Source organism: Anomaloglossus baeobatrachus, chromosome 2 (genome assembly GCF_048569485.1).
Source record: "Anomaloglossus baeobatrachus isolate aAnoBae1 chromosome 2, aAnoBae1.hap1, whole genome shotgun sequence".
Lineage (NCBI taxonomy): Eukaryota > Metazoa > Chordata > Amphibia > Anura > Aromobatidae > Anomaloglossus > Anomaloglossus baeobatrachus.
Window position 1 is genome coordinate 220,784,932 of NC_134354.1, and position 26,666 is coordinate 220,811,597.

At 46.2% G+C, this 26,666-nt stretch overlaps 1 protein-coding gene across 1 annotated transcript in view; it reads left to right on the forward strand.

Annotated features, from left to right (window-relative positions):
- LOC142291248 (serine/threonine-protein kinase 38) overlaps positions 1 to 26,666 on the forward strand; it is a 125,035-nt gene that overhangs the window by 21,188 nt on the left and 77,181 nt on the right. Inside the window, exon 2 of the mRNA XM_075335627.1 lies at positions 18,865 to 19,001. Within this exon, the coding sequence (XP_075191742.1) occupies positions 18,871 to 19,001 (131 nt within the window). The 5' untranslated portion in view covers positions 18,865 to 18,870. The remainder of the gene's footprint in view (positions 1 to 18,864; positions 19,002 to 26,666) is intronic.

A 26,666-nucleotide genomic window follows, 5' to 3' on the forward strand; every position in this document is an offset into this window, starting at 1 on the left:
ATCGTATCATCGCTGCAGCCTCCGACATTTCCATAATGCCGGTGCAGCGACAGGTGCGATGTTGTTCCTCGCTCCTGCGGCAGCACACATCGCTGTGTGTGAAGCCGCAGGAGCGAGGAACTTCACCTTACCTGCCTCCCGGCTGCAATGAGAAGGACGGAGGTGGGCGGGATGTTTACATCCTGCTCATCTCCGCCCCTCCACTGCAATTGGCCGCCTGCCGTGTGACGTCACTGTGACGCCGCACGACCCGCCCCCTAAGGAAGGAGGCGGGTCGCCGGCCAGAGGGACGTCGCACGGCAGGTATGTGCGTGTAAAGCTGCCGTAGCGATAATAATCGCTACGGCAGCTTTCACTATATATCGAACGTGCGACGGGGGCGGGACTATCGCTGCAGCATCGGTAACACATTGTTACCGATGTCGCAGCGTGCAAAGCCCGCCTAAGAAGCAGACTGAGAAGTATTTTTATGTTTTTTGTGAGTTTTGATTTTATTTCAGCTCGTGACTAGAGTTGAGCGAGTAGCTAATTATTCATATTCACTAAACTCATAATGAGTACTGTCTAATACTCGCGTATTCATTCTGAATAGCGTGTGCAATGCAGGTCAATGGGGAAAACTCGCAATGTAACGAGTAACCTGAATGCCGTACTATTTGTGCGAGTAGCGAATAGTGCAGAATTCGGGTAACTCGTTACATTGCGAGTATTCCCCATTGACTTGCATTGCACATGCTATTCACAATCAATACACGAGTATTAGACAGTACTGGTTATGGTATACAGAGTACAAATAGTTAGGTACTCGCTGAACTCTACTCCTGATGAATAACGTTCTGCTGATGTTCAGAGCGCTGAGTCCACATCACGTTTTAGGCTAGTTTCACACTTGCGTTGGACGGGATCCGTAGCATTGCGTTGTGTGACGCATGTAACGGATGCGTTGCATATAGTGGCACAACGCATGCTACAGATCGTACAAAATAACGCAATCCATTGTAGTTTTTTTTTCCTTGTCTTTACACATCTGAGCATGCGCAGTTGTGTAAAGACGGCTGCGTTAACGGAATCCGTCAAATGATGCATTCTAACGGAATCCGCCACCATAGGCGTCCATTATAAAATCAACGGACGCCTACGGAATCCTGCAGGTTGCGTTTTTTTTGACACTCTGCCAAGCGCAGAAAAATGTTACATGCTGCGTTCCATCCGCCCGACGCAGCGTCAAAATAACGACGCTGCGTCGTCCAGCGGATGCAACGCAGACACTTGCGTTACAGTGTGTCGTCCATACAAGTCTATGGAGAATAGCGCAGTTCGTTAACGGACTGCGCTATTCTCCATAGTGACGGAATGCGCTGAACGCAAGTGTGAAACTAGCCTTAGCCACACGATGTCCCTTGATCGAGGTTTACATTTGAACCTTTTGTAAAGCGAGGTTCAGGCATATTCACTTGCAGGGTCATTGATTTTAATGAAAAAACATTATCTGTCAAACATGATTTTCGGCAGTAGCCTCCTTTTTGAAGCTCACCCATTGACCATGTTTCTTCAGTGCCTGCCTCGGATGTGTGGATACTGCAGAAAACTATGTCTGACCAGCACAAAGTCACTGTCTGCGTTATTAGTCCGTGTCTCCACTGGTGGATATGCCCAGGATCCCGTTTTTCAGGGCTTCATACAGAAGCCTTCCCCGAAGGAGCCACTGACGTATGGCTGAATTGCGGTGGGAACGTAGCCCAGAGCAGTGCTGTAGTGGAGAATACCTCTCTATATCTGACGGGGAATGCTATGAAGTTTTTTTTTTTTGTTTTTGTTGTACAAAGCTGAACTTAAGTAGTTTTCCCACCGTCTTCATATTTTTTTTGTGTTTGCAGGAGCTATGGTTGATACGGTGCAATCCGTTAAGATGGATCTTTTTTGCTGCGTTGTCTTAAAATGGATTAGTCGGATTTTCAGCACGTTATTTTTATCTTTTTCTGTATACAACGCTGCAGTAACTGAATCCCGACAGAAATAAAAATTGACTTAAGCTCTGTTCATATCTGCTTTAGCATCTCCATATTCCCGCTCTGTGAAAGGAGCAGCAATACAAATGTGGCCTGTGGTGGCCGGCGGACCCTACTGACCATAATACGGACTCTGTGGCGGTGGCATGCTGTTGTAGCACCCTAATATACAGGTTCTAGGGAATATTAGTATGTGCAAGTACAGACAACTGTTTTGTGCATGATTTGTGCTCAGTGGTGTCTGATACCTTCTTGTGTCTGGTGGAGTGACCGAAGTCAGCCTATATGACCGCCTATGCCATCACGTTTTATCTAGGTAGACCTGTTCCTGTGTTGCTAGTACTGAGTGGTTTGTTGTTGCAATGATTTAACTGAGGAGTAAGACGAGCCCCGGTACAAACATTTACTTTAGCCTTCGCTGACCTGTGTGGAATGTGTTGGGCGCTTGTACAGAGCTGCTGTGTTTCAGTGAAGGATGCTTTCTTTAGGTCCTCCATCTAGAAATACACACTTAGATGGATTGAAGGCTGGAGGCTCATAGTTGAATCTTGTATATAAAGAGCTCACCATAATCCCAGAAAGTGAATGCAAAAACACGTGTTTATTAAGGATATTTTAAATACATGAATAAGAAAACTAAGTAACAAGTATATAAAATGTGTATAAAAACAAAGGTGCCTCACTGAAGAGGGATACTGCGTGTCTATGGAGAAATATACTGAAACCATATATACAAAAGGTGTAAGAAGTGGTGCTGGTTAATCAATACAGGATACTGTTCCCATTAGGTATGCATATTATGTGGCCTAATAATGCGGATTAAGGAGGTACAGTCTATATATGCAGATATTACTTCTAAAGTGACGTGTGTACCTGACATGAGAGTCGTGATGAAGGCACCACATCCCTCTACCCTGACCCGCGGTTTCCCTTCTGGGGGCATCTCTGTAGCACCCCTGAGACACTCGGGGCACTACAAGGAACTACATCCTCTTGGACCTACCCCATGGGACCTGGAGTACCAGTGCCAATACCACCAAAGCACAACCAAAATCCTAGTTCTCCACTCCACACTGGGCATAGAGGGTTAACCATGAAAGGGGATGGTCACCATGGGAATGAGTCCCTGGGTTTAGACAGCCTGGTGGGAGGGGTCAGTAGTAGAGAGAGTTGTAGAGTGTGGCACATAGAAGAGGGGTGCGGATGTGCCTGAGCTGGGTCCGTGTAACGGTGACTCCGGGGCACAGGAGAGAGGTCGCCAGGTCGGGTACCGGAGATACCGCAGGGACTGGAGCACAAATGGGGCACAGAGCCCTAGATCAGGTGCCAGTTTTATATGGCTTGGTAAATACCTGCCTGGTGAGGACACCTTCACAGACTTCGCCAAACTAAATAATCCGGGGGCATCAGCAATAAACTAGGATCGGGGTTCAGACACTTACCTCCCCACAGGGTCCACACTGCCCGCCGTACGGAGGAGACTGTACCCCAAAAGGGACAGCTGGGCTCGAAACGCTCCACGCTACGGGGACTCAATCTACAGAGAGTGCCGGGGACACAGCGACATTGGTCACTACATTGGCACTGATACTCCTGGGACCGGAACCAGCAACCCCTGGGTCCAAGTGAGTAGAGACTGTTAAAGACAACCTGGTGTGGTCTCTGTTATTACCCCCGTTACATCTCCCAGGCACAGCCCTTCCTGCGGAGGGCCTAACACCATTGCTGCAATCACCACCAGCTCTGAGAGTACCCACATTTGGCAGCGGTGGTTCCCCATCCTTAGGGTACTTTCACACTTGCGTTGTTTTCCATCCGTTACAATCCGCCCTTTTGGAAAACAGCGGAATCCGTTAACGGATTCCGCTGTTTCCCATAGACTTGTATGGTTGACGGATTGTACCAAAAGGACCTGCGTTGCTTCCGCTGGGCGACGCTCCGTTGCTTCCGCCCAGCGGAAGGAACGCAGCATATAACGTTTTGAGCAGCGGAATCCTCTGTATTTCACTGCGCATGCTCTTTTGTGATTTTTTTAAAAAAAAACAAAAAAACCTTTATTTTGGCTCGCAGTGGCCGAACGTTCAGCTGAGCGCCCGGCCGTCGGCAAGTGACAGCGCTCAGCTGAGCGAACGGTGGCCGGCTGCAGGGAGCAATCAGCTGATCACCCGGTGGCCGGCTGCAGGGAGCAATCAGCTGATCACCCGGCGGCCGGCTACAGGGAGCGATCAGCTGATCGTTCACAATAGTCTGCCGCCGGTAAAACTGTAAAAAAAAAAAAAAATCAAAACGGATTCCGTTGTTTTGCAGCATCCGTTGTGTCACTATATGCAACACATCCGTTGCATCCGTCACAGAACGCAATGGATACTGTTCAACGCAAGTGTGAAACTAGCCTTAACCACAACCCGCAGGTGGCATCACATGACAATAACTCTAATCACCCCTGTAAATATCCCTCCTTACAAAAGGGGCCCAGGGCACGGAACCGGGCAACGGCCACAGAAGTGACATCCTGACTGAATATTCTGCCCGGGACCATGTTCCCCCTTCCCTGGGCGACACCTTTGTTAGAAGCAAGGTGAAATGCATGTCTGGGTACAGGGACGTGGTGCCTACATCATTGTAACAGCTTTGTTACAATACCGTGTAGGGCAGACACACAGACCACATGCACATGTTGCGTATTTGGTGTTTCTAAGGGTGCTTTCACATTGTTTTACCCACATTGTGTGGTTCCGTTGGGGTTTACGTCTGAACCCCCCGCAAAACAGGATTCAGAAGAATGTGTCGACAGTCTGCACCATTGTAACTAGTGGCCCCATCTATACATACATCCAAATACTGTTTTGTGAAGGAGGTTGGATGAAGTCCCGATGGGACCACTGAATGTGGGGAAGGACATTATATCAAAGTACCTTACAGATACTGAGGTAAAAGAAACGCCACTCAATGTGTGCACATATCCTTTCTGCAAAACACAGCATGGGCTCAAAGTGGTTATAATGATATAGGTGCCATGTCCCTCTATCCAGACTCGCATTTCGCATTGCTTCTTATGGAGGTGACCCCAGAAGAAGGCAAAACACGCGTCGGGAAAGAGGGACATTGTGCCTACATCATTGTAACAGCCCTGGGCTGTGTGGTGCAGACAGGCCACATTCACGCATTGAGTAATTAGTAATTTTTTACCTCAGTATTTGCAATGTGCTTTCACATTGCATTGTTCCCTACATTCAATGGTTCTGTTGGGACTTAAGTCTGATTTACCCCCCCCCCCCCCCCGACCCCATGCTAACGGGGCCACTGACTATAATGGTGCAGGCTAGCTATGCATTCCTCTGAATCCCGTTTTGCGGGTGGTTCGGACTGCAGACCCGATGGGACCACTGAACAACTCAATGTGAAAGCACCTTACAAATGCTGAGGTAAAAATAAAATCCACTCACATGCTCAATTTGTGCACGTGGCTTAAGAGTCTGCAAAACACAGCACTTGCACAAAGCTGTTCTAATGATATAGATGCCATATTTCTCTATCCAGACATGTATTTCACCTTGCTTCTTATGGGGGCACCCCCCAAAGAAGGCAATATGCGCCTCAGGGTAGAGGGGTGTGGTGCCTACATCACTACTTCACAGGACATGGGGTTCGGATGTCAGCCTCGACAAGACCCCTTAACGTGGGAGAACAATGCAATATGAAAGCATCCTAAAGCCAAAACGAGTAGTGAATAAAAAAAAAATACAGAAGTGGTGACATGTTTCTATTCTACTTTTCAGCTGATTGTTCCACTCCTGGTTTTGGCTACAAATACTCAGGTAAAAACCTCCCCAAATACTCAATGTGCATGGGGCCGCCTTCTTACCTGAAGTGTGGAAGGAGGGTTCCAGGTTTTGCAGTAGTTCTGGAGACTAGAGTTGAGCGCGGTTCGAGGTTCTCCAGTTCACGGGTCGAGTGATTTTGGGGGCTGTTCTAGATCGAACTAGAACTCAAGCTTTTTGCTAAAGCTCGATAGTTCTAGATACGTTCGAGAACGGTTCTAGCAGCAAAAAGACAAGCTAATTACTAGCTGGCTTTCCGCTGTAATAGTGTAAGTCACTCTGTGACTCACACTATTATGAAATTTCAGTGTATAGTGTGCGGGAATAGCGCATTCAGATCACCGCTGTTTGGATAATGGCGATCGCCATTTTTTTTTTTCCTTGTCTTCCTTCCCTAAGTGCGCGCGTGTAGTGGGGCGGGCCAGCATGTCAGCCAATCCCAGACACACACACAGCTAAGTGGACTTTTAGCCAGAGAAGTAACGGCATGTGTGATAGGATGTCCATGTCACATGTCCATGCATTATAAAAACGGACATTTTCCTCCAGCACGCCATTATCTGCCTTTGCGTCTTGGTGTCAGTCACCGCTGGCGTAGCTCGTGTCTCCGATACTGCTGTGTACGCTCTATACACAGTGCTATATAGAATAGGGATAGAAGTTTCTATTAGTCCTTGTAAGGGCTAATGCCGTCAGGGTCAGAGCCATAGGTGACAGTCAGGTCCGTGAAAACAGGTTTTAACAGCTACACAAGATGACGGCGTCTGTGTAGCTAAGGTCAGGGATTTCCTTGCTGCATTTCCCCATTAGGAGGGATAGAAAGGGAGGCTTCCTTTCCTCTACCCAGACCCACAACCCTGCCACTGTACCCTCCTGCTCTTTGCACACTCAAACTCATTGTTACTAAGCCATTATATGAGTAAACTTAGTGGCATCCTAAAAGTGGCTGTTGGACTTCCATTAGTGTCCCACTGGTGCAAACCTATGTGCAGCACCACTGCATTGCACACTCAAACTCATTGTTACTAAGCCATTATACTAGCAAACTAAGCTGCCAGTTTAAGGGCCGTAGTTGCATTGTCAGGGTTAGTTATTGTTGTTTATTCTGCTGTTAATAAAGATGGACCAGCACTGCAATCTACACCACCTCTCAATTTTTACTACCACATTTTAAGTGCACAATCTTGTCGCAATCAAAATGAGTGGCAAAATGACAGATGCTGGTGGAAAGGGGAAGAGGCGTGTTGGAAAAGGAAAAAAAGGGTTTGTCCGTGGGGAAGGTGGCAAAGCTCCATTAACATCTGCTGAAGATAGACCATCCTCCAGCAAAAGTAAAATGTCTACTACTTACCGTGGACAATCCGATGTGCTCCCTTTTTTACGAACAATAAGGATAACGTTTGGAACACCATTCTAAGTCTGAACTGGGTGCAAAAACCTAAAAAAACATCACTATGGGGAGATAAGATATGCACACCAGTGACTATGTAAGGGGAATACATGAAATAGCAGAAACTGCTGTGTGAATACTGACTTGAAAAATCCAATAGCTATATGTAAGAGTGAAAATGTGATATAAAATATATACTCCCTTTTTTACGGACATGAACAACTGGAACAAAGGTAGATGATGGCCAAAAAAAGAAAATGCTTGAATGGCTATCAAGTGGTCCAACAAGTGCCCTCTCCTCCACCTCAACTACCGCAACCAAAAAACACCAGTCCTCTGAGTTGTCATCCCAATCACACTTGCTTTCTCCCAGCTCTCAAGTCTCCATCCACCCTGCACAGTATGGTGGAACTGAGATGGCTGAGTCTGCAGAGCTGTTCAGTCACACTATAGCCTGGGAATCAGAGGTCTGCTCCCAAGCTACAGTGAGTACAGACCAGGAAATGGTCTGCAGTGATGCCCAGAACCTTTGTGACTCTGATTCAGGCCGTGATGACTAAGTTTCTGAGCATAATGTTGACCCTTATTCACAAACTGAAACACCTGTTGTAATAGACAATGAGGAACATACTGATGACGATGAGACGCAGATACCAGATTGGGATGACAACTTAAATATTGGTTCACGTCAAGAAGAGGCTCGGTCTGAGGGTGAGGGGAGTGCAAACACAACAATTGATGAGGAAGTTCTAGATCCCACCTACTGTCAACCCACAGTCAGGCCCTCGAGGAGGTCAACAGAGACGGTGGAGGAGGATGCAACTGACGACGAAGTTACCTTGCGCCTTCCTGGACAGAGTAGGAGTACTGGTAGCACGTCTACAACTGCATCCTCAGCCACCACTGTGCCTCTGAGCACTAGTCGGGGTGGATCAGCAGGTCGCATGCCCTCTAAGCCTTGCCTAGCCTGGTCCTTTTTTGACATAGCAAAAGATCACCCAAATTAAGTGATCTGTAAAATTTGTCGTGATTCTGTTAGTAGAGGGCAAAACCTCAGCAGTTTGACAACTTCCATGAATCGTCACATGAATAAATATCATATGTCCCAGTGGGAAGCTCACCGTGCTGCAATGCGGCCTAGCGAAGCGAACCATCCACCTCCTGCCCCTTCCAGTGCATCCGTGCGCTCTTAATCTTCTAGGACTGTGGGGACAGCTGTCACACCTGGTTTTCCACGCAAAACTTCCACCACTGTAACCGCAACAGGCAGTTTGCTTGGTAGGTCGTCAGTTGGTTTGGAAGGGGAAACAAGTGCGTGTGTACAGCTCTCTCAGACATCGATAGCACCAACCTTGGATGAAGGCAACATCATGTCTACGCCTGCACTTTCCTCACAAACCTGCATTTTTCCAGGGACACCCTACTCCACACCGTCTACACACAGCAGCCAGATCTCTGTCCCTCAGATGTGGACAAATAAAAGGCCATTTCCTGCGACCCATGACAAATCTAAGAGGTTGACTTTATCCCTCTGTAAGCTCTTGGCTACCGAAATGCTGCCTTTCCGCCTGGTGGACACACAGGATTTTAGAGACCTTATGTCTGTCGCTGTGCCCCAGTACCAGATGCCCAGTCGCCACTACTTCTCTAAGAAAGGTGTGCCCGCGCTACACCAGCATGTCGCACACAACATCTTCGCTTCCTTGAGAAACTCTGTGTGTGAACGGGTGCATTTCACCACCGATACTTGGACCAGTAAGCATGGACAGGGACGTTACATGTCGCTGACTGGGCACTGGGTAACTATGGTGATAGATGATGAAGGGTCTGCTGCACAAGTCTTGCCGTCCCCATGACTTGTGTGTCAATCCTCTGTCTGTCCAAGTTCCGCCACTGCTTCTGCCTCCTCCACCTCATCTGGGTCCTCCACCTCCGCCCCAAGCCTGCCTGGTCAGGCCACCAGCGTTCTCACTGCGCAGAAGGTATCACGCACCCCTCATTACTATGCTGGCAGCAGAGCGCAACGGCATCAGGCGGTCTTTAGCTTGACATGTCTTGGAAATAGGAGTCGCACAGCGGCTGAGTTGTGGGCAGCTCTGGAGACTGAGTTTAATAAATGGTTGTCTCCACTCAACCTGCAGCCTGGTAAGGCCGTGTGCGACAATGCTACAAACCTGGGTGCGGCCCTTCGCCTGGGCAAGGTGACACACGTGCCTTGTATGGCTCACGTATTGAACCTTGTTGTCCAGCAATTTTTAACACACTATCCCGGCCTAGATGGCCTTCTGAACAGGGCACGAAAACTGTCTGCTCACTTCCGCCATTCAACCACCGCTGCTGAGCGACTTGCATCGCTCCAGACGTCTTTCGGCCTGCCGGTTCATCGCCTGAAATGCGATGTGGCAACACGCTGGAATTCGACTCTCCACATGTTACAGCGACTGTGGCAGCACCGCCGAGCCCTGGTGCAATACGTCATGACGTATAGCCTGGGCCAACGAGATGCAGAGGTGGGGCAGATCACCCTGATGGAGTGGTCTCAGATCAAGGACCTATGCACCCTTCTGCACAGTTTCGACATGGCGACGAATATGTTTAGCGCTGACAATGCCATTATCAGCATGACAATTCCAGTCATTTACATGCTGGAGCACACGTAAAACAGTATTCAGAGTCAGGGGGTGGGACAACAGGAAGGGGAGGAACTACAGGAGGATTCATATGCGCAAGACATAACAACATCACCAAGGTCCAGACGTTCATCATCACCAACGCGGCAGGCATGGGACCATGGGGGACAGGGATCAACAAGGGCGCATGGTAGCAGGCGAAATGTTGAGGAAGGTGCAGGAGAACATGAAGAAATGGAGGACGAACTGTCCATGGACATAGAAGACTCAGCGGATGAGGGAGACCTTGGTCAAATTTCAGTTGAAAGAGGTTGGGGGGAGATGTCAGAGGAAGAAAGCACGGGTAGCACCTCTATGCCACAAACACAGCGTGGACTTGGTCTGCATGGCTGCGCAAGACACATGAGTGCTTACTTGCTGCACTTCCTCCAACATGACCCTCGTATTGTCAAAATTAGAAGTGATGATGACTACTGGCTTGCCACACTATTCGATCCCCGGTACAAGTCCAAATTTTGTGACATAATTCCAGCCATAGAAAGGGACGCACGTATGCAGGAGTATCAGCAGAAGCTGTTACTCGATCTTAGCTCGGCTTTTCCACCAAACAACCGTGCAGGTGCAGGGAGTGAATCTCCCAGTTGTAACTTGACAAACATGGGACGGTCTCGTCATCTTCAACAGTCTACCCGTACCAGTAGGACCGTATCTGGTGCTGGTAACAGCAATTTTATGGAATCTTTTCATAATTTTTTTAGACCCTCCTTTGCAAGGCCACCAGAGACAACAAGTCTGACACATAGTCAACGGCTGGAGAGGATAATACAGGAGTATCTCCAAATGAAGATCGATGCCATGACTTTGCAAATGGAGCCTTGCTCATTTTGGGCTTCAAATCTTGAAAAATGGCCAGAGCTCTCCACTTACGCCTTGGAGATTTTGTCGTGTCCAGCTGCCAGCGTTGTCTCTGAACGTGTCTTCAGTGCTGCTGGGTGTGTGCTGACAGATAAGCGCACGCGTCTGTCCAGTGACAATGTGGACAGAATAACGTTCATCAAAATGAACAAGTCATGGATCCACAAGGAATTTACTACCCCTGTGTCATCTTGGGGAGAGTAAATGCTTGTGGATTTTGAATGTGCTTGATGCAAATCTAGCTGTGAAGTGTACAACTAGGGCACAAGTGCTGCCACTGATTGGGTGTCTGTGTGGCCCAATTTTTGGAAAAAAGGGAGACTCTTCTTGGAGTAACCCTTGCTGTGTTTTTAAAAATGATCCAAGATGCACAGCGCTGGGATCAGGAAAGACTTTATCTACCTACCCCGGTGTCATCCTGGGGACGGTTAAGTATGGCGTATTTTTGAATGTGCTTGATGCAAATCTAGCTGTGAAGTGTACAACTGGGGCACAAGTGCTGCCACTGAAGGGGTGGGTGTGTGTGGGGCCCAATTTTTGGAAAAAATGGAGACTCCGCTTGGAGTCACCTTGCGGTGTTTTACATGATTTTAGAAGGGCGTGCCATGCCTATATCTGTGTCTCGTCCTCTTTTTCCTTGTCCAGCTCTTTTGTTTTCGCATGAGTATATGTCCTTGTCACTTTCCCATGTGTTTGTGTTGAGTGTCACCTTTTGGACACCTTTGAGGGTGTTTTCTAGGTGTTTTTATGTGTTTGTGATTGCCTGCCATTGTTTCCTATGCCGTTTGAGTGGTTCGTTGAACGTTCGCCGAACCGAACTCGAACGAGACCTCCGTTTGGCGAACCTAACTCGAGCCGAACCGCGACCGGTTCGCTCATCTCTTAATGGAGACACACTGTTTTTCTGATGGTACTTGCTGTAGTTTCTTCAGTTGTGTTTCCTTGTCAATGGAGGTTTACCAGAAGTAAAATATAAGGAACATTTAATAATGTGACCTCATTGCTGCTGCATTTACAGAGGCCGACGTACATCGATGGGGCAGGACGATCGAAGATCTGATTCTGTTTTTTAGGGGTTTTTGTCCCCAGCAATAACAATCCAGTCACATGATAGTCCATTTTTGTTTGGCAGCTGATTGCAGCAAGGCTTATAAGGGCTGATGATCAGAACAAGCATTGGAACTACTGTACTTTTGTAATTGCACCATGATTCACATGCTGTAAGTTGCAGACTATAAGTTTGAGGCTCCTTTATGAAGCACAGCAAGTTGTGCAAAAAGTATAGAAACGTTCAAGAGTTGGACATGTGCATTCAAAAGGTTAGAGAAGATCACATTAAGATCATCTGAAAAGATTAGAGGGCATTTTAGGATCATCCTGACATTTCATCCGAAAACCAAATATCCCAAACTTTGTGTATGTGTAGATATACCGTATTTTTCATTTTATAAGATGCACCTTAAATTTAGAGGAAAAAAAAAATATGGGGTCCTTCTTATAATAAAACAGGGATAAAACCTGTTTTCAATTAACACATATGTGAGTATAACTCTGCAGCAATAGGGTGTAGTATCAAAAAACGGGCTCTATCAGATGAGGATAAAGTGCCATGGTTCAAACATAATTCAGAGGGGTTTTATGCACATATGTTAGCTTTAAGATGTAAACATTCCACTCAACAGCAGCATATAAATGAACATATATTAAAGTGCTGTGCATATAGCAGCCAGAAGACCGGAGGGGGCTCTCTCAGGCCCTGCATCCACCTGCTCCCACCAGTATCAGATTATAACACACTGGTGACAAACCAATGGCTCCCCAAACAATATATATATGATGATCCTCAGAAGCAACCCGATAATAATAGCAGCATAGATAATGAATTTCACATGGATCAATTACTCCACTAACACCCAATCACTGTTGGTAACGGTAACAATAATATAGTCATGTACTTAGCTTATTGCGCAGACTTGGACCAATCGCCAGACAAACAATAGTATACTTAAGTGTAATCACTGGACGCCTATATATATACAGGCTTGATACAGGAACCACTTATTCTGCTCGACGCGTTTCCCCCTGGCATCCAGTCCCACCAGGGTTCCTCAGGAGCTCCCACAGTGGGGTATATGCAGCTGGCCACAATCTGCCGCCCTGCCTCGGTCCTAATCCCCATCCTTCAGTTCTGTGCCCGGCCATTTGTCCATTTTGGCTATATGTGGGGTATCACCATGCTCAAAAGAAAGTGGGTAACAGACTGAGTGGTCCACTATTGCAAAAGTGAAAACAAATTGGGGCTAAAACAACATTTTCATGAAAAGAGAAATATTTCTATATGACAAGCTAATGTTATCAAACTGTGTATAGTACCCGTGGGATCAATATCTCCACTATACCCAAGGATAAAATTTTTGAACAATGTAGTTTCCAAAGTAGGGTCACTTGTGGGGGCTTTCTGCTGTTTATGTACTATAGGGACTCTGCAAATGTGACATGGTGCCCACAATCTATTACAGCCAAATTTGAGTTACAAAATTCAGTTTGTACGCCATCTCTTCCGAGCCCTCCCGATTGTCCAAACAGTTTCTGACCACTGTGGGGTATCAGCGCACTCAGAAGAAAGTGGGTAACAAATTGCGAGGTCCATTTTCTCATGCCATCCCTTGTAAAAGCAAAAGTATCGATGCTAAAAGAAATATTTTAGAGGAGTTTTTCTTTTTCATTCCACATTGCATTCATTCCTGTGTAGCAAATAAAAGGGTTAAAGGGAACCTGTCATCAGAAATTTCGCCCAAAAGCTAAAAGATTCCCCCTCTGCAGCTCCTGGGCTGCATTCTAGGAAGGTCCCTGTTATTATTGTGCCCCATGTGAGACCAAAATAAAGCCTTTATAAAGTTCTACCTTTTTGTATGCAGCTTCTGTAAATCCGACACGGGGGCGGGCTCTCTGCCGTCCGTTATTCTGCCTCCTGGTCCTGTATGCCGCCCCCATCGCTCCTTTCCATATCTGATGCACCGCCCACTGCTCCAGCCATCCCCGCGCATGCCCAGTGCCAGTCTCACAGGACTGAGCACTGTGACTGCTGGTGATGTGTGCGCAGGCAAGTGATTATGGACGGGGCTGTGACTGTTATCAGCAAGTACCCGGCCATAATCTCTTGAGCGCGCAAACCTCTCCAGCGTCACACTGAGCTCAGTGTAGATGCTAGACTGTATGGGCTGCTTCCAGGGATGACGTCCCTTTGTCATGTGATAGTATTTCGAACACGCCCCTATCACATGACAAAGGGACGTCATCCCTGGAAGCAGCCCATACAGTCTAGCATCTACACTGAGCTCAGTGTGACGCTGGAGAGGTTTGCGCGCTCAAGAGATTATGGCCGGGTACTTGCTGATAACAGTCACAGCCCCGTCCATAATCACTTGCCTGCGCACACATCACCAGCAGTCACAGTGCTCAGTCCTGTGAGACTGCGTGGGGATGGCTGGAGCAGTGGGCGGTGCATCAGATATGGAAAGGAGCGATGGGGGCGGCATACAGGACCAGGAGGCAGAATAACGGACGGCAGAGAGCCCGCCCCCGTGTCGGATTTACAGAAGCTGCATACAAAAAGGTAGAACTTTATAAAGGCTTTATTTTGGTCTCACATGGGGCACAATAATAACAGGGACCTTCCTAGAATGCAGCCCAGGAGCTGCAGAGGGGGAATCTTTTAGCTTTTGGGCGAAATTTCTGATGACAGGTTCCCTTTAAAATTATTTCCTGATAGCAGTTTAGAAGTATATAATGGGAGCAGGTTTATAAAATCGTGTCACTTTCGGGGGAGTTTCCATTACATGGACCCCTCAAAGTTTATTTAAATTAGAATATGTCCCTATTGAAACATGTATTGTAAAAAATTGTTTTTTGGTTTGTTTGTTTTTTATGAAAATTGTAGAAATTGTTGCTTAACTATGACCCCTTCTAACTTCCTAACAGAAAAAAATGTTTCAAAGATGGTGCTGATGTAAAGTAGACATGTGGGAAATGTTATTTATTTTGTGTGTTAAGTTTAAGGGCTTAAAAATTTAAGTTTGAAAGGTGCAACTTTTTTTTTGTGAAATTTTCCTAAATTAGCGAAAATGATGTTGACCTAAATGTACCACTTGCTTGAAGTACAGCAGGTCATGAAAAAAAACACTCAATCACTGGGATATGTTGAAGCTTTCCAGCGTTATTACCTCATAAAGCAACAAAATGGCTCAGTCCTTAAGGGGTTAAATTAAAAATAAATAAATGAGGGGAATGTCGTCTAATGCATATGTATTCGACTGATTAATGCCGGCATTATCCAGCTTTCCGTGCCTAGCATTGACACTCCACTGCTTTTTCCAGTGATCGTTTACAGGCTGCAATAATCACATCATGACTACCTCATGTACATCATGACTACAACGCATGTGTCCCCTCCAATCTGATTATAAATGGTATGAGCGGCTGAGCCCAAGCGATTGGCTGCAGCGGTCACATACTCTTAGTCGTGACATCACTATTACTGCTTGTAAGCAATCACTTCAAGTTGTGGAGACTCATCCCAAACCCCTACACATCTCCAGTGTAGGCTGTTCCAGTGGTTTCCAACAGAACTGAGTGATGACCTATTCTTCAGGCATCTGGCTGCTGAGACTTGTAGTTGACTGCAGTGGTCACATGTGCTTAGTCGTGATGTCACTATTACTCCCTGTAATCAATCACCGCCAGCTGCGGAGACTCCTCACTAACCCCCCACGCATCTCCAGTAGTCTCCAACAGAACAGTGAGTGATGACCTCCTATTCTTCGGTTATCTGTCTGCTGAGATTTATGATTGGCTGCAGCGGTCAGATGACTGAAATGGGGAATTATCTGATACACACATTATCTGACAGTAAATACATTGTTCTGTGTATCCAGATGATAGCATTATTTATCTTTTAGTTGTATGTGCTATATATACAGTGGGTATGGAAAGTATTCAGACCCCTTTACATTTTTCACTTTGTTTCATTGCAGCCATTTGGTAAATTTAAAAAAAACAACATTTTGTTTTCTCATTAATGTACACTCTGCACCCCATTGTGACAGAAATGTAGAAATGTTTGCAAATGTATTAAACAAGAAAAACTGAAATATCACATGGTCATAAGTATTCAGGCCTTTTGCTTAGTATTGAGTAGAAGCACCCTTTTGCGCTAGTACAGCCATGAGTCTTTTTGGGAATGATGCAACATGTTTTTCACACCTGGATTTGGGGTTCCTCTGCCATTCTTCCTTGCAGATCCTCTCCAGTTCCATCAGGTTGGATGGTGAACGTTGGTGGACAGCCCTTTTCAGGTTTTTCCAGAGATGCTCAATTGGGTTTAGGTCAGGGCTCTGACTGAGCCAGTAAAGAATGGTCACAGAGTTGTTCTGAAGCCACTCCTTTGCTATTTTAGCTGTGTGCTTAGGGCCATTGTCTTGTGGGAAGGTGAACCTTCAGCCAAGTCTGAGGTCCAGAGCACTCTGGAAGAGGTTTTCTTCCAGGATATCTCTGTAATTGGCCGCATTCATCTTTCCTTCAATTGTAACCAGTTGTCTGTCCGTGCAGCTGAAAAACACCCCCATAGCATGATGCCACCCCCATGTTTCACTGTTAGGATTGTATTGGGCAGGTGATGAGCAGTGCCTGGTTTTCTCCACATATACCGCTTATAATTATCATCAAAAAGTTCTATCTTTGTCTCGTCAGACCAGAGAATCTTATTTTCTCATAGTCTGGAAGTCCATGTTTTTTTGTTTTACAAACTCTATGCAGGCTTTCATATGTCTTGCACTGAGGAGAGGCTTCCATCGGGCCACTCTGCCATAAAGGCCCGACTGGTGGAGGGCTGCAGTGATAGATTACTTTGTGGAACTTTCTCCCATCTCCCTACTCGATCTCTGAAGCTTAGCCACCGTGATCTTGGGCTTCTTCTTTACCTCTCTCACCAAGGCTCTTCTCCCACGATTGCTCAGTTTGGTTGGATGGCCAGGTTTTGGAAGAGTTCTGGTTGTCCTAAACTTCTTCCATTTAAGGCAGGGGTGGGGAACCTTTTTTCTGCCGGGGCCATTTGGAAATTACTGCCAACCTTCTGGGGCTGCACAAAATTATCAATGTGAAAATCAACCACCTATGTTTGTTCAAATAATTAACTCACTCCTACTGTGGTGGCTGGAATTGCTTCTATGTGCTGCGGCTGTGATCTTCGGTGATACTTGTACATGTCCCCAGCCCCTCCTGTGAGGTATATGCCCCCAGCCCTTCTTGTGATATATATGCCCCCAGCATCTCCAATGTAATGTATATGCCCTAGCGTGGCATGTCTATGCCCCCAGTGAGCCTAATGTGATGTATATGCTCCATCCCCTCCTGTGATGTATATGCCCCTAGCATCTCCAGTGTGATGTATACATCACAGGAGGGGTTGGGGCATACACATCACAGGAGAAGCTGGGGTATACATATCACAGGAAGGGCTGAGAGCATATACTCCCAGTGCCTCCTGTGATATATATCTATATGACAGGAGGGGCTGGGGGCATACACATCACAGGAAACGCTGGGGGCATATACATGACGAGGGGCTGTGGAACAAACATCACTAGGTCACTGGGAGGCATAAGCATTGCTGTTGGGCGCACAATGCACTGGGGGGCACAGAGATCACTCAGGGCGCAGACGACACTGGTGGGGTACAGACATCACTCAGAGCAGACATCACTATGGCATCGCTGGTGGTGGGGGCACACGCATCGCTGGTGGTGGGGGCACAGACATCACTAGGAGGAGACTGGTGGGCATGGGCAGCGCTTGCAGAGCACAGACATCACTAGGGGGTACACAGCACTGGGGGTGGTACACAGCATTGGAGGGAACACATCACTGGGGAGGCTGCACACAGCACTGGGAGTTGCACACAGCACTATAGGGGGCACGCTGCACCGGAGAGCAGACACACAATGCTGGAAACGGTTTAGCTGCTGTGGGATGGAAGCACAAAGCACTAAACCCGCCCACAAAGTAAGTCATGAGCACGCTGGCACTCGCCAGCTAGAGAGGCCTTTGGTGCGCGCAAGCAGCGCATGTGGGGATTTGAAGGCCCAGCGGCCAGTAAGACCGCGGCGGCGGCAGGAGCACTGCCACCCTAGGAGTCTGCCCGGGGGCAGCAGAAAAGGTCAGGAGGTTTCCCACCCCTGATTTAAGGATTATGGAGGCCACTGTGCTCTTAGGAACCTTGGGTACTGCAGAAATTCTTTGTAACCTTGGCCAGATCGGTGCCTTGCCACAATTCTGTCTCTGAGCTCCTTGAGCAGTTCTTTTGACCTCATGATTCTCATTTGGTCTGACATGCACTGTGAGCTGTGAGGTCTTATATAGACAGGTGTGTTCCAAATCAAGTCCTATCAGTTTAATTAAACACAGCTGGACTCCAATGAAGGCGTAGAACCATCTCAAGGAGGATCACAAGGAAATGGACAGCATGTGACTTACATATGAGTGTCTGAGCAAAGGGTTTGAAAGGGACTTATGACCATGTGATATTTGTTTTTCTTTGTTAATAAATTTGAAAAAATGTCTACATTTCTGGTTTTTTTTCTGTCAAGATGGGGGATGGGGTACAGAGTGTACATTAATGAGAAAAAATGAACTTTTTTGAATTTACCAATGAAAGAGTGAAAAATTTGAAGGGATCTGTATACTTTCTGTACCCACTGTATGTAGAAGAAATGATTTCCAGTTACCTGTTGTATTTTGTGGCTATAAGTAATTCAGAAATGGCCGACTTTGCTTCTGTGAACATATTTAAAACCTTTCTTTACATAAAGTGGATACATCTGACATTGGCACACATAATGTCCTTCGGCAGAAGATACTTGTTCTGTGCTCCCGTAATTACTGTTCACAAAATGAGGCCACATTCCAGTGCATGAGAAATGTGTTGAGCAACTCTGAGAATGTGGCAACATCTTGCTCAGTTTACTATGTTTCTTCTTTGTGGGTGACTATTTTAATTCTTACCTAAGAAAAGTATCATTTTTGGCTATATTTCTCTTCTACAGGTAGACATGGCTATGACTGAGCAAACTCCATGTTTTCCAATGAGCAACCACACAAAAGAACGTGTTACCATGACAAAGATGACGCTGGAGAACTTCTACAGTAACCTCATTACTCAACATGAAGAACGAGAGCTAAGGTATTGCAATTCTATAAGCATTGCGCTAAGTCCACATCATACAAGATTACTTACCAGAAAAATGTCACGTGAACATGGGGCCGAATTCATTTAGAGGGGTTGTCTGGTCTAAACTGACAAATCTGCAGTCACTCGACGTACCACTCTGTGACTGCAGACTTGTGAATCCTCACACATCACACGCACTGTGCGCTGAGGATTCTCCGGTATCGGAGATGAGAACGGCGGTCACTTAATCTGTATGCTATGGGGTTTTCTGGAACTTTCATATTGATGGCTTCTCATTAGGACAGAAACTTTGGGGATCCCCCATGATCAACAAAATGAAAGTGTGGTAGCACTATAATTGATTTCATTATTTAGAGAGTTATAGCGCTATACATACAGTACTGGTAACTCTGTTTCATCTATGCTACTCATGGCAAGAAGTCATACAATTTGGCCACCATGAATAATAATTTTTATTTGTAAAGCGCCAACATATTCCGCAGCACTTTACAGTTAAGCAGGGACATGTACAATGAATAAAAATAAAAGTAACATTGTTCAACCGTTACAGGAGGAGTGAGGGCCCCGCTCCAAGCTTACAATCTATGGGGAAATAGGGGGGACGCAATAAGTAGAACGTGCTTGTTGTGTACGGTCCAGCCATCATTATAATAAATAAGGTTTTTTTTTACAAAGCTGCATGATCCGGTTGTCAGCAAGAATTTGTCAAGTGCAGTTATTGTGTGCATGGAGGATGAGGAGAAAGATAACTAGGGAGCAGATTATAATCAATACTTAGCAGGAGGGAATAGTGTAAAGTTAGGTTAGTGAGTAGAGATGATGGGCCTTTTTAAATTGATTTTAGAGCATATTTGAAGACATGGTGGCTAGATATTTGTCGGATTATTTGGTGTAGTGCATTCCAGAACACTGGTGCAGCACAAGAGAAATCTTTGAGATGGAGGTGTGAGGTTCGGATTATGGAGGATGGGAGTCTGAGATCCATTACAAAATGGAGAGGATGTTCGGGTGATAGACAGAAATGAGGGAGGAAGATTTAAGTCAGAGCAGAACTGTGACTAGCTTTGTGGGTGTGAGAGATGCATTTGTATTGTATCTTGTAGCGCAGACCTGGGCAAGGGGCGGCCCTCGGGAGAGGAGAACGTTTAGTTAAAGAGAGACCAATCAGCAGAGAGTTGCAGTAGTCTAGATGGGAATAAATAAGAGTGACAGTAAGTGGTTTGCAGTTCCAAAAGTGAAGAAAGATCAGATTCTGGAGATGTTTTTAAGATGCAGGTAACATGAGCGAGTGAGTGACTGTATATCGGAAATAAAGGGAAACGCAGTGTCAATTATAACCCAAGACCGGAAGCCTTCAAAGGAAGGAAACCTAAGTGAGTGTGCGAGGGGGATAACCTGGAAAGCACATTGTGATTAAAGGAGTAGACTAACCTCCACCTTGTCTGTTCTCATGTTTGGGGGTAAGTGAGAATTGTAGCCCACGATATGAGAAAGCAGCAGCTGGGTTGGGGTCAAACTGCTGGATCCAGGATTTTGTTAGGGCTAGAAGGTTAAGGAAATTGGAGAGGAAGAAATCTTGAATGTAGAGGACCAGGAGTTCCAGAGGGCAATATTAGAGGGAACCTGTTACCACTTTTTTGGACTAGAAGCTGCGGCCACCACCACTGGGCTCTTATATACAGCATTCTAGCATGCTCTATATAAGAGCCCAGGCCGCTGTGACAACATAAAAATCACTTTATAATACTTACCTAACGGTTGCTCTGCGGTGGATGAGGACCTAATGGGCGTCTCCATTGTCCGATGCGGGCGCCTCCCCCTTTCGGCCATCTTCGGCTTCTTTCTGAAGCCTGTGTGCATGACGCGGCTACGTCATACACACTCGTCGGTCCTGCGCAGGCGCACTACAATACTTTGATCTGCCCTGCTCAGGACCAGAATGCCGGCGAGTGTGGATGACGTCGGCCCTGTCATGCACCGCGGCTAGAGAAGGAGAACAAAGATGGCCGAAAGAGGCGGCTCCGACACTGGACAATGGAGACGCTCATTAGGCCCTCATCCACCGCAGCGCGACCGTTAGGTAAATATTATAAAGTGTTTTTTATGTTGTCATAGTGGCCTGGGCTCTTATATACAGCATGTTAGAATGCTGTATATAAGGTATAAGAGCCCGGTGGTGGTGGCCGCAACTTATAGGCCAAAAAAATGGTGACAGGTTCCCTTTAAAAAAGACAGGAGAAGGCATGCACTCAATGTTAATAAGATTAGCAGGGTTTATATGTCCTGCAGGATGAGAGTTACCGTATTTTTCGTTATATAAAACGTACCGAATTATAAGACACACCCCAAATTTAGAGCACGAAAATAAGAAAAAATACGTTAACGTTAAAATTGGGGTCCGTCTTGTAATCCTAGTGCGTCTTAATCCTAATGCTCACTAGGAGGGAGCAGTGGTGGTGGAGCTGCTCAGGAAAGTCACAGGAGGCAGGTTCAGTGATGCTAGCGGCTCAGGAGGGTTGATGATACTGCGGGCTCGGGTGTGTCGCCATTGATCTGCCGGCGGGCTGCGGGGGTGTCACTGCGGTGGATCGACTCAGGAGGATCACAGGATGGGGTGTCTCAGCAGCGGGTGCCATTGATCTGACTATGGGTTCCGTTTAATTGTCCGCAGTTGACAAGATGAACTTCATGAAAATGACTACGTGTGCGCAGATAGGACTAAGTGGCCATTTTCTTGAAGTCCTTTGCGTCAGGCTGCGGTCACGCTACCTGCGCGGCCATTTTCTTGAAGTCCATCGCATCAAATGCGGGCAATTCAGTGGAGCCCACAGTCAGATCAATGCACCCACTGCCGAGACACCTCGTCCTGTGACCCTCCTGAGCTGCTCCTCCAAGCCCTCAGTATTGCTGACCTTGCCTCCTATGACCTCGCTCAGCCGCCGCCCTGGTAAGACATATCCGGATTTTGAGACGCACCCTCATTTCACCCCAAGTTTTGGTGGGGAAAAAAGTGCGTCTTATAATCTGGAAAATATGGTATATATGCTAGTGGAAGGGGGACCTGGGTTGGGATAGATATCACCAGTAACTAGGAGGAAAAGTGAAAAATGAAGAGGTTCAGTGATTTGTGTGAGTGTTTTGTGTGGTGGTAGAGGATGGTTTGGAGTGATTTAGAAATGTCAGTAGAGCCCAGGGCCGGCTCCAGGTTTTTGTGGGCCCTGGGTGAAAGAGTCTCAGTGGGCCCCATCCACACATAAACATGCACAGATACATACACATACAGGCATACGTACACATACTTATTTAAAGAGAAATTCACAAAAACACAAATAGACATAAATCTATACACAGTCATATACACTGACATACATAGATACACATCATACATGCGCGCACACACACACACACACATTATTTTTATATATTTATCCTGTATATATATTTTTAATATAGGGAAGCCGGCAACAGCCTCATTCACCTCCCGGCTTGTCTAACAGACATGGCCGCACATAGAGCACACTAACACTGCTGTATATACATCACAAGAGAGGCTGGGGACATACACATTACTGGGGGGAATACATATTACTGAGGAAAGCGGTATACAGCAATGGGGGGCATGCAGTGACTGAGGTGGGGGGACAAACAGCTGTGAGGTGGGGAGTGACATGCAGCTCTGGGGGTATACAGCTCTGGGGTGTGGGGGGACATACAGCTCTGAGGGGGTATACAGCACCTGGGTGGAGGGGACATACTACTATACCCCCAGAGTTGTATGCAGCCCCCATATTGTGTTATGAAGCCCCCATTGTCCTCCATATAGTATTATGTAGCCCCCATATGCACTATGCAGCCCCCATATAACATTAAGCAGCACCCATATAGCATTAGGCATCTTCATGTAGTATACAGCCCGCATATAGCACAATGCAGACCCAGGTAGCATTAGGCATCCTCATGTAGTATACAGCCCACATAAAGCACAATGCAGACCCAGATAGCATTAGGCACCCTCGTGTAGTACACAGCCCCTATATCCCACAGTGCAGAGCCAGATAGCATTAAGCACCCTGATGTAGTATATAGCCCCTATATACCACAGTGCAGAGCCAGATAGCATTAGGCACCCTCATGTAGTATACAGCCCCTATATACCACAGTGCAGAGCCAGATAGCAATAGGCACCCTCATGTAGTACACAGCACCTATATAGTACAGTGCAGAGCCAGATAGCATTAGGTATCCTCATGTAGTACACAGATCTATATAGTACAGTGCAGACCCAGACAGCACAGTGCAGAGCCAGATATCATTAGGCACCCTCATGTAGCATACATCTTGTATATAGCATAGTCTGTATTTAGCGCAGTGCAGAGCCAGATGGCATTAAGCACCCTGATGTAGTATATAGCCCCTATATACCACAGTGCAGAGCCAGATAGCATTAAGCACCCTCATGTAGTGCAGAGCCCCTAAATAGTACACAGCAGAGTCAGATAGCATTAGGCACCCTCATGTAGTATACAGCCCCTATATACCACAGTGCAGAGCCAGATAGCATTAAGCACCCTCATGTAGTACACAGCACCTATATAGTACAGTGCAGAGCCAGATAGCATTAGGTATCCTCATGTAGTACACAGACCTATATAGTACAGTGCAGACCCAGACAGCACAGTGCAGAGCCAGATATCATTAGGCACCCTCATGTAGCATACATCTTGTATATAGCACAGCCTGTATTTAGCACAGTGCAGGGCCAGATAGCAATAGGCACCCTCATGTAGCATACAGCTTGTATATAGCACAGCCTGTATATAGCACAGTGCAGAGCCAGATAGCAGTAGGCACCCTCATGTAGTTTACATTTTGTATATAGCACAGCCTGTATATAGCACACTGCAGAGCCAGATAGCAATAGGCACCCTCATGTAGCATACAACTTGTATATAGGCTATATACAAGCTGTATGCTACATGAGGCTGCCTATTGCTATCTGGCTCTGCACTGTGCTATATACAGGCTGTGCTATATAATATAGCACAGCCTGTATACAGCACAGTGCAGAGCCAGATAGTATTAATCACTGTATGCTACTTGAGGGTGCCTACTGCTCACTTCTCCTCGTTCCCCCGCTGCTCCGGTCTCCTCGGCGCGTCCACTGCTGTCGCTCGCTCTGACCTCTCAGCAGGCGCGCAGTGATGACGTCACCGCGCTCTGCTGCAGAGCTGTCAGAACGCCGACAGTTACAGCGGGGAGAATGATAAGAGAGGGAGCGCGCCGCTCACTCTCTCTCATCATTGCTCTCAATTGTATCGGCACCTGCGATGCCGATACAATTGAAAGCGCGATCCTCGTGGGGGGAGGGGGGCGGTGACCGCACGGGCACCGGGCCCCTCTGAGTAGCGGTGCGACACTCCTGCCACCGCGAGTGGGCCCCCCCGGCAGCTCAGGGCCCTGGCATTGGACCGGGTTTGCCGGGTGCTGGCGCCAGCCCTGGTTGAGCCTCAGTGTTGTAGAGGGGAGAAGAGCAGGGCTGCTGTGGAGAGAATGCACAGAATGCGTAACAGCAGGAGCTAAAACATATTCGGCAAAGAGATACGACAAATGGTGTAATAAGCTGAACAAGAAGCATATGTTTGTAGAAATATCTAGCATAGCTTACCTGTCTCCTGTCCACATGTCATATTTAACTGGCGAGACATTTCAAAAATATTGCTCTTAGAAACATATGGCAAATGTGCTCTGTTCAACTGCACAGGAGCCTGTGAAGCCGTACCAGTCACAGTACAAGTGTAATGTGGAGTTTCTGAAACACAAACTGCCATTTCATCTCTGATGTTTCCCATCTTCACCCATCTGAACGTGCTCGAAGTTTGATACCTTTATCAATTCGTTTATCATATATATATTTTTTTAATTCTTCTTCTTTATTGGTACAGTGTACTGGTTTATATGCAGATTATATATACATTTTATTCCCTTAAAGTTACTGAAAAATAATAGTGGAAAAGCATTTACACTAATTTCATTTTTAATACACATTCTAAATAAACATCACAAAATGGTAAATGAAATGGACATATTTGGTATCCATGTAATCGACATGTACAATATAGTGAACATTTTTATATTGTGGTGCTCAGTAAACTGTAATTAATAATGGCACTTTTTTTTTTTTTCTGTATTTAAAACCTAATAAAGCAAAAAACATGACCTCATGGAGCTGATGTTTGCTTAAAAATAAAGGTATGGTCATATACGTGGTAAGGGGTAAAATAATAGAACACCCTTTTGACAGTGCCTTGGAAAGTATTCATACCGTGGACGTAACATTTTTTGACATTACACCCACATGTTTGTGTACTTTTATTGGGATTTTATATGATGAACCAACACAAAGTAGCAATTATTATTTTTGAAGTGTAAAGGAAATAATATATTTCTAAATATTTGTAAAAATTATACATTAGAACATTGTGACTTGCATTTGTATTCAGCCCCCAAGTCAATACTCTGTAAGACCATTTTTGCTGCAATTACTGTTCCAACTCTTTTAGGCATCTCTATATCAGTTTTGCACATCTAGAGGCTGAAATTTATTATTCTTTTCTAACTAGCTGTAGCTCAGTGAGATTGGATGGAGGCATCTAAGAACAGCAATTTTTGAGTCTTGCCACAGATTTTCAATGGGATTTAGGTCTGGACTGTGACTGGGCCGTTCACAAACGTGAATATGCTTTGATCTAAACTATCCATTGTAGCTCTGGCAATAAATTTAGGGTCGTTGTCCTACTGGAAGGTGAACCAACACCCCAGTCACATCTTTTTCAGCCTCTAACAGATTTTCCTCTAGGATTGCCCTGCTGCTTCCATTTTCACCTCACATCTGACCAGCTTCCCTGTCCCTGCCGATAAGCCTCCCCACTGCATGATGCTGCCACCACCATGGTTGATGGAGGGGATGGTGTTTTCAGGGTGATGTGTAGTGTTAGTTTTCCGTCACACGTAAAATTTTGCATTTAGCCCCAAAAGTTCTACTTTGGTCTCATCTGATCAGAGAATCTTCTTCCACATACCATATAGGGGACATAGCATGTGGAGTAGGGTGCTCTGCTCAGATGAGACCAAAGTAGAATCTTTTGGGAAGCATCATGTTGTGAGGATGGTTTTCTTAATCAGGGACAGGAAAGCTGTTCAGCGTTGATGGGAAGATGGATGGAGCTAAATACATAGCAATCCTGGAGGAAAACCTGTTAGACTGCAGAAGACTTAAGACTGAGGTGTAGTTTGACTTTCCAGCAGGACAACGACCCTAAACAAACTCCCAGATCTTCAATGGGATGGTTTAGATCAAAGCATATTCATGTGTGTGAATGGTCCAGACCTAAATCCCATTGAGAATCTGTGGCAAGACTTGAGAGTTGCTGCTCACAGACACCTCCAATCTCACTGAGAGCAAGTTTGCAACGTAGAATGGGCAGAATGTCAGCCTTGAGATGTAAAAAGCTGCTAGAGCTTACCCCCAAAAGACTTGTAACATTAATTGCAGTAACCCTTAACCCCTTAACGACCTTGGACGTACTGAGTACGTCATGGTGACATGGTGCTAAAGGACCCATGACGTACTCAGTACGTCCTGGCGAAATCGCGGTC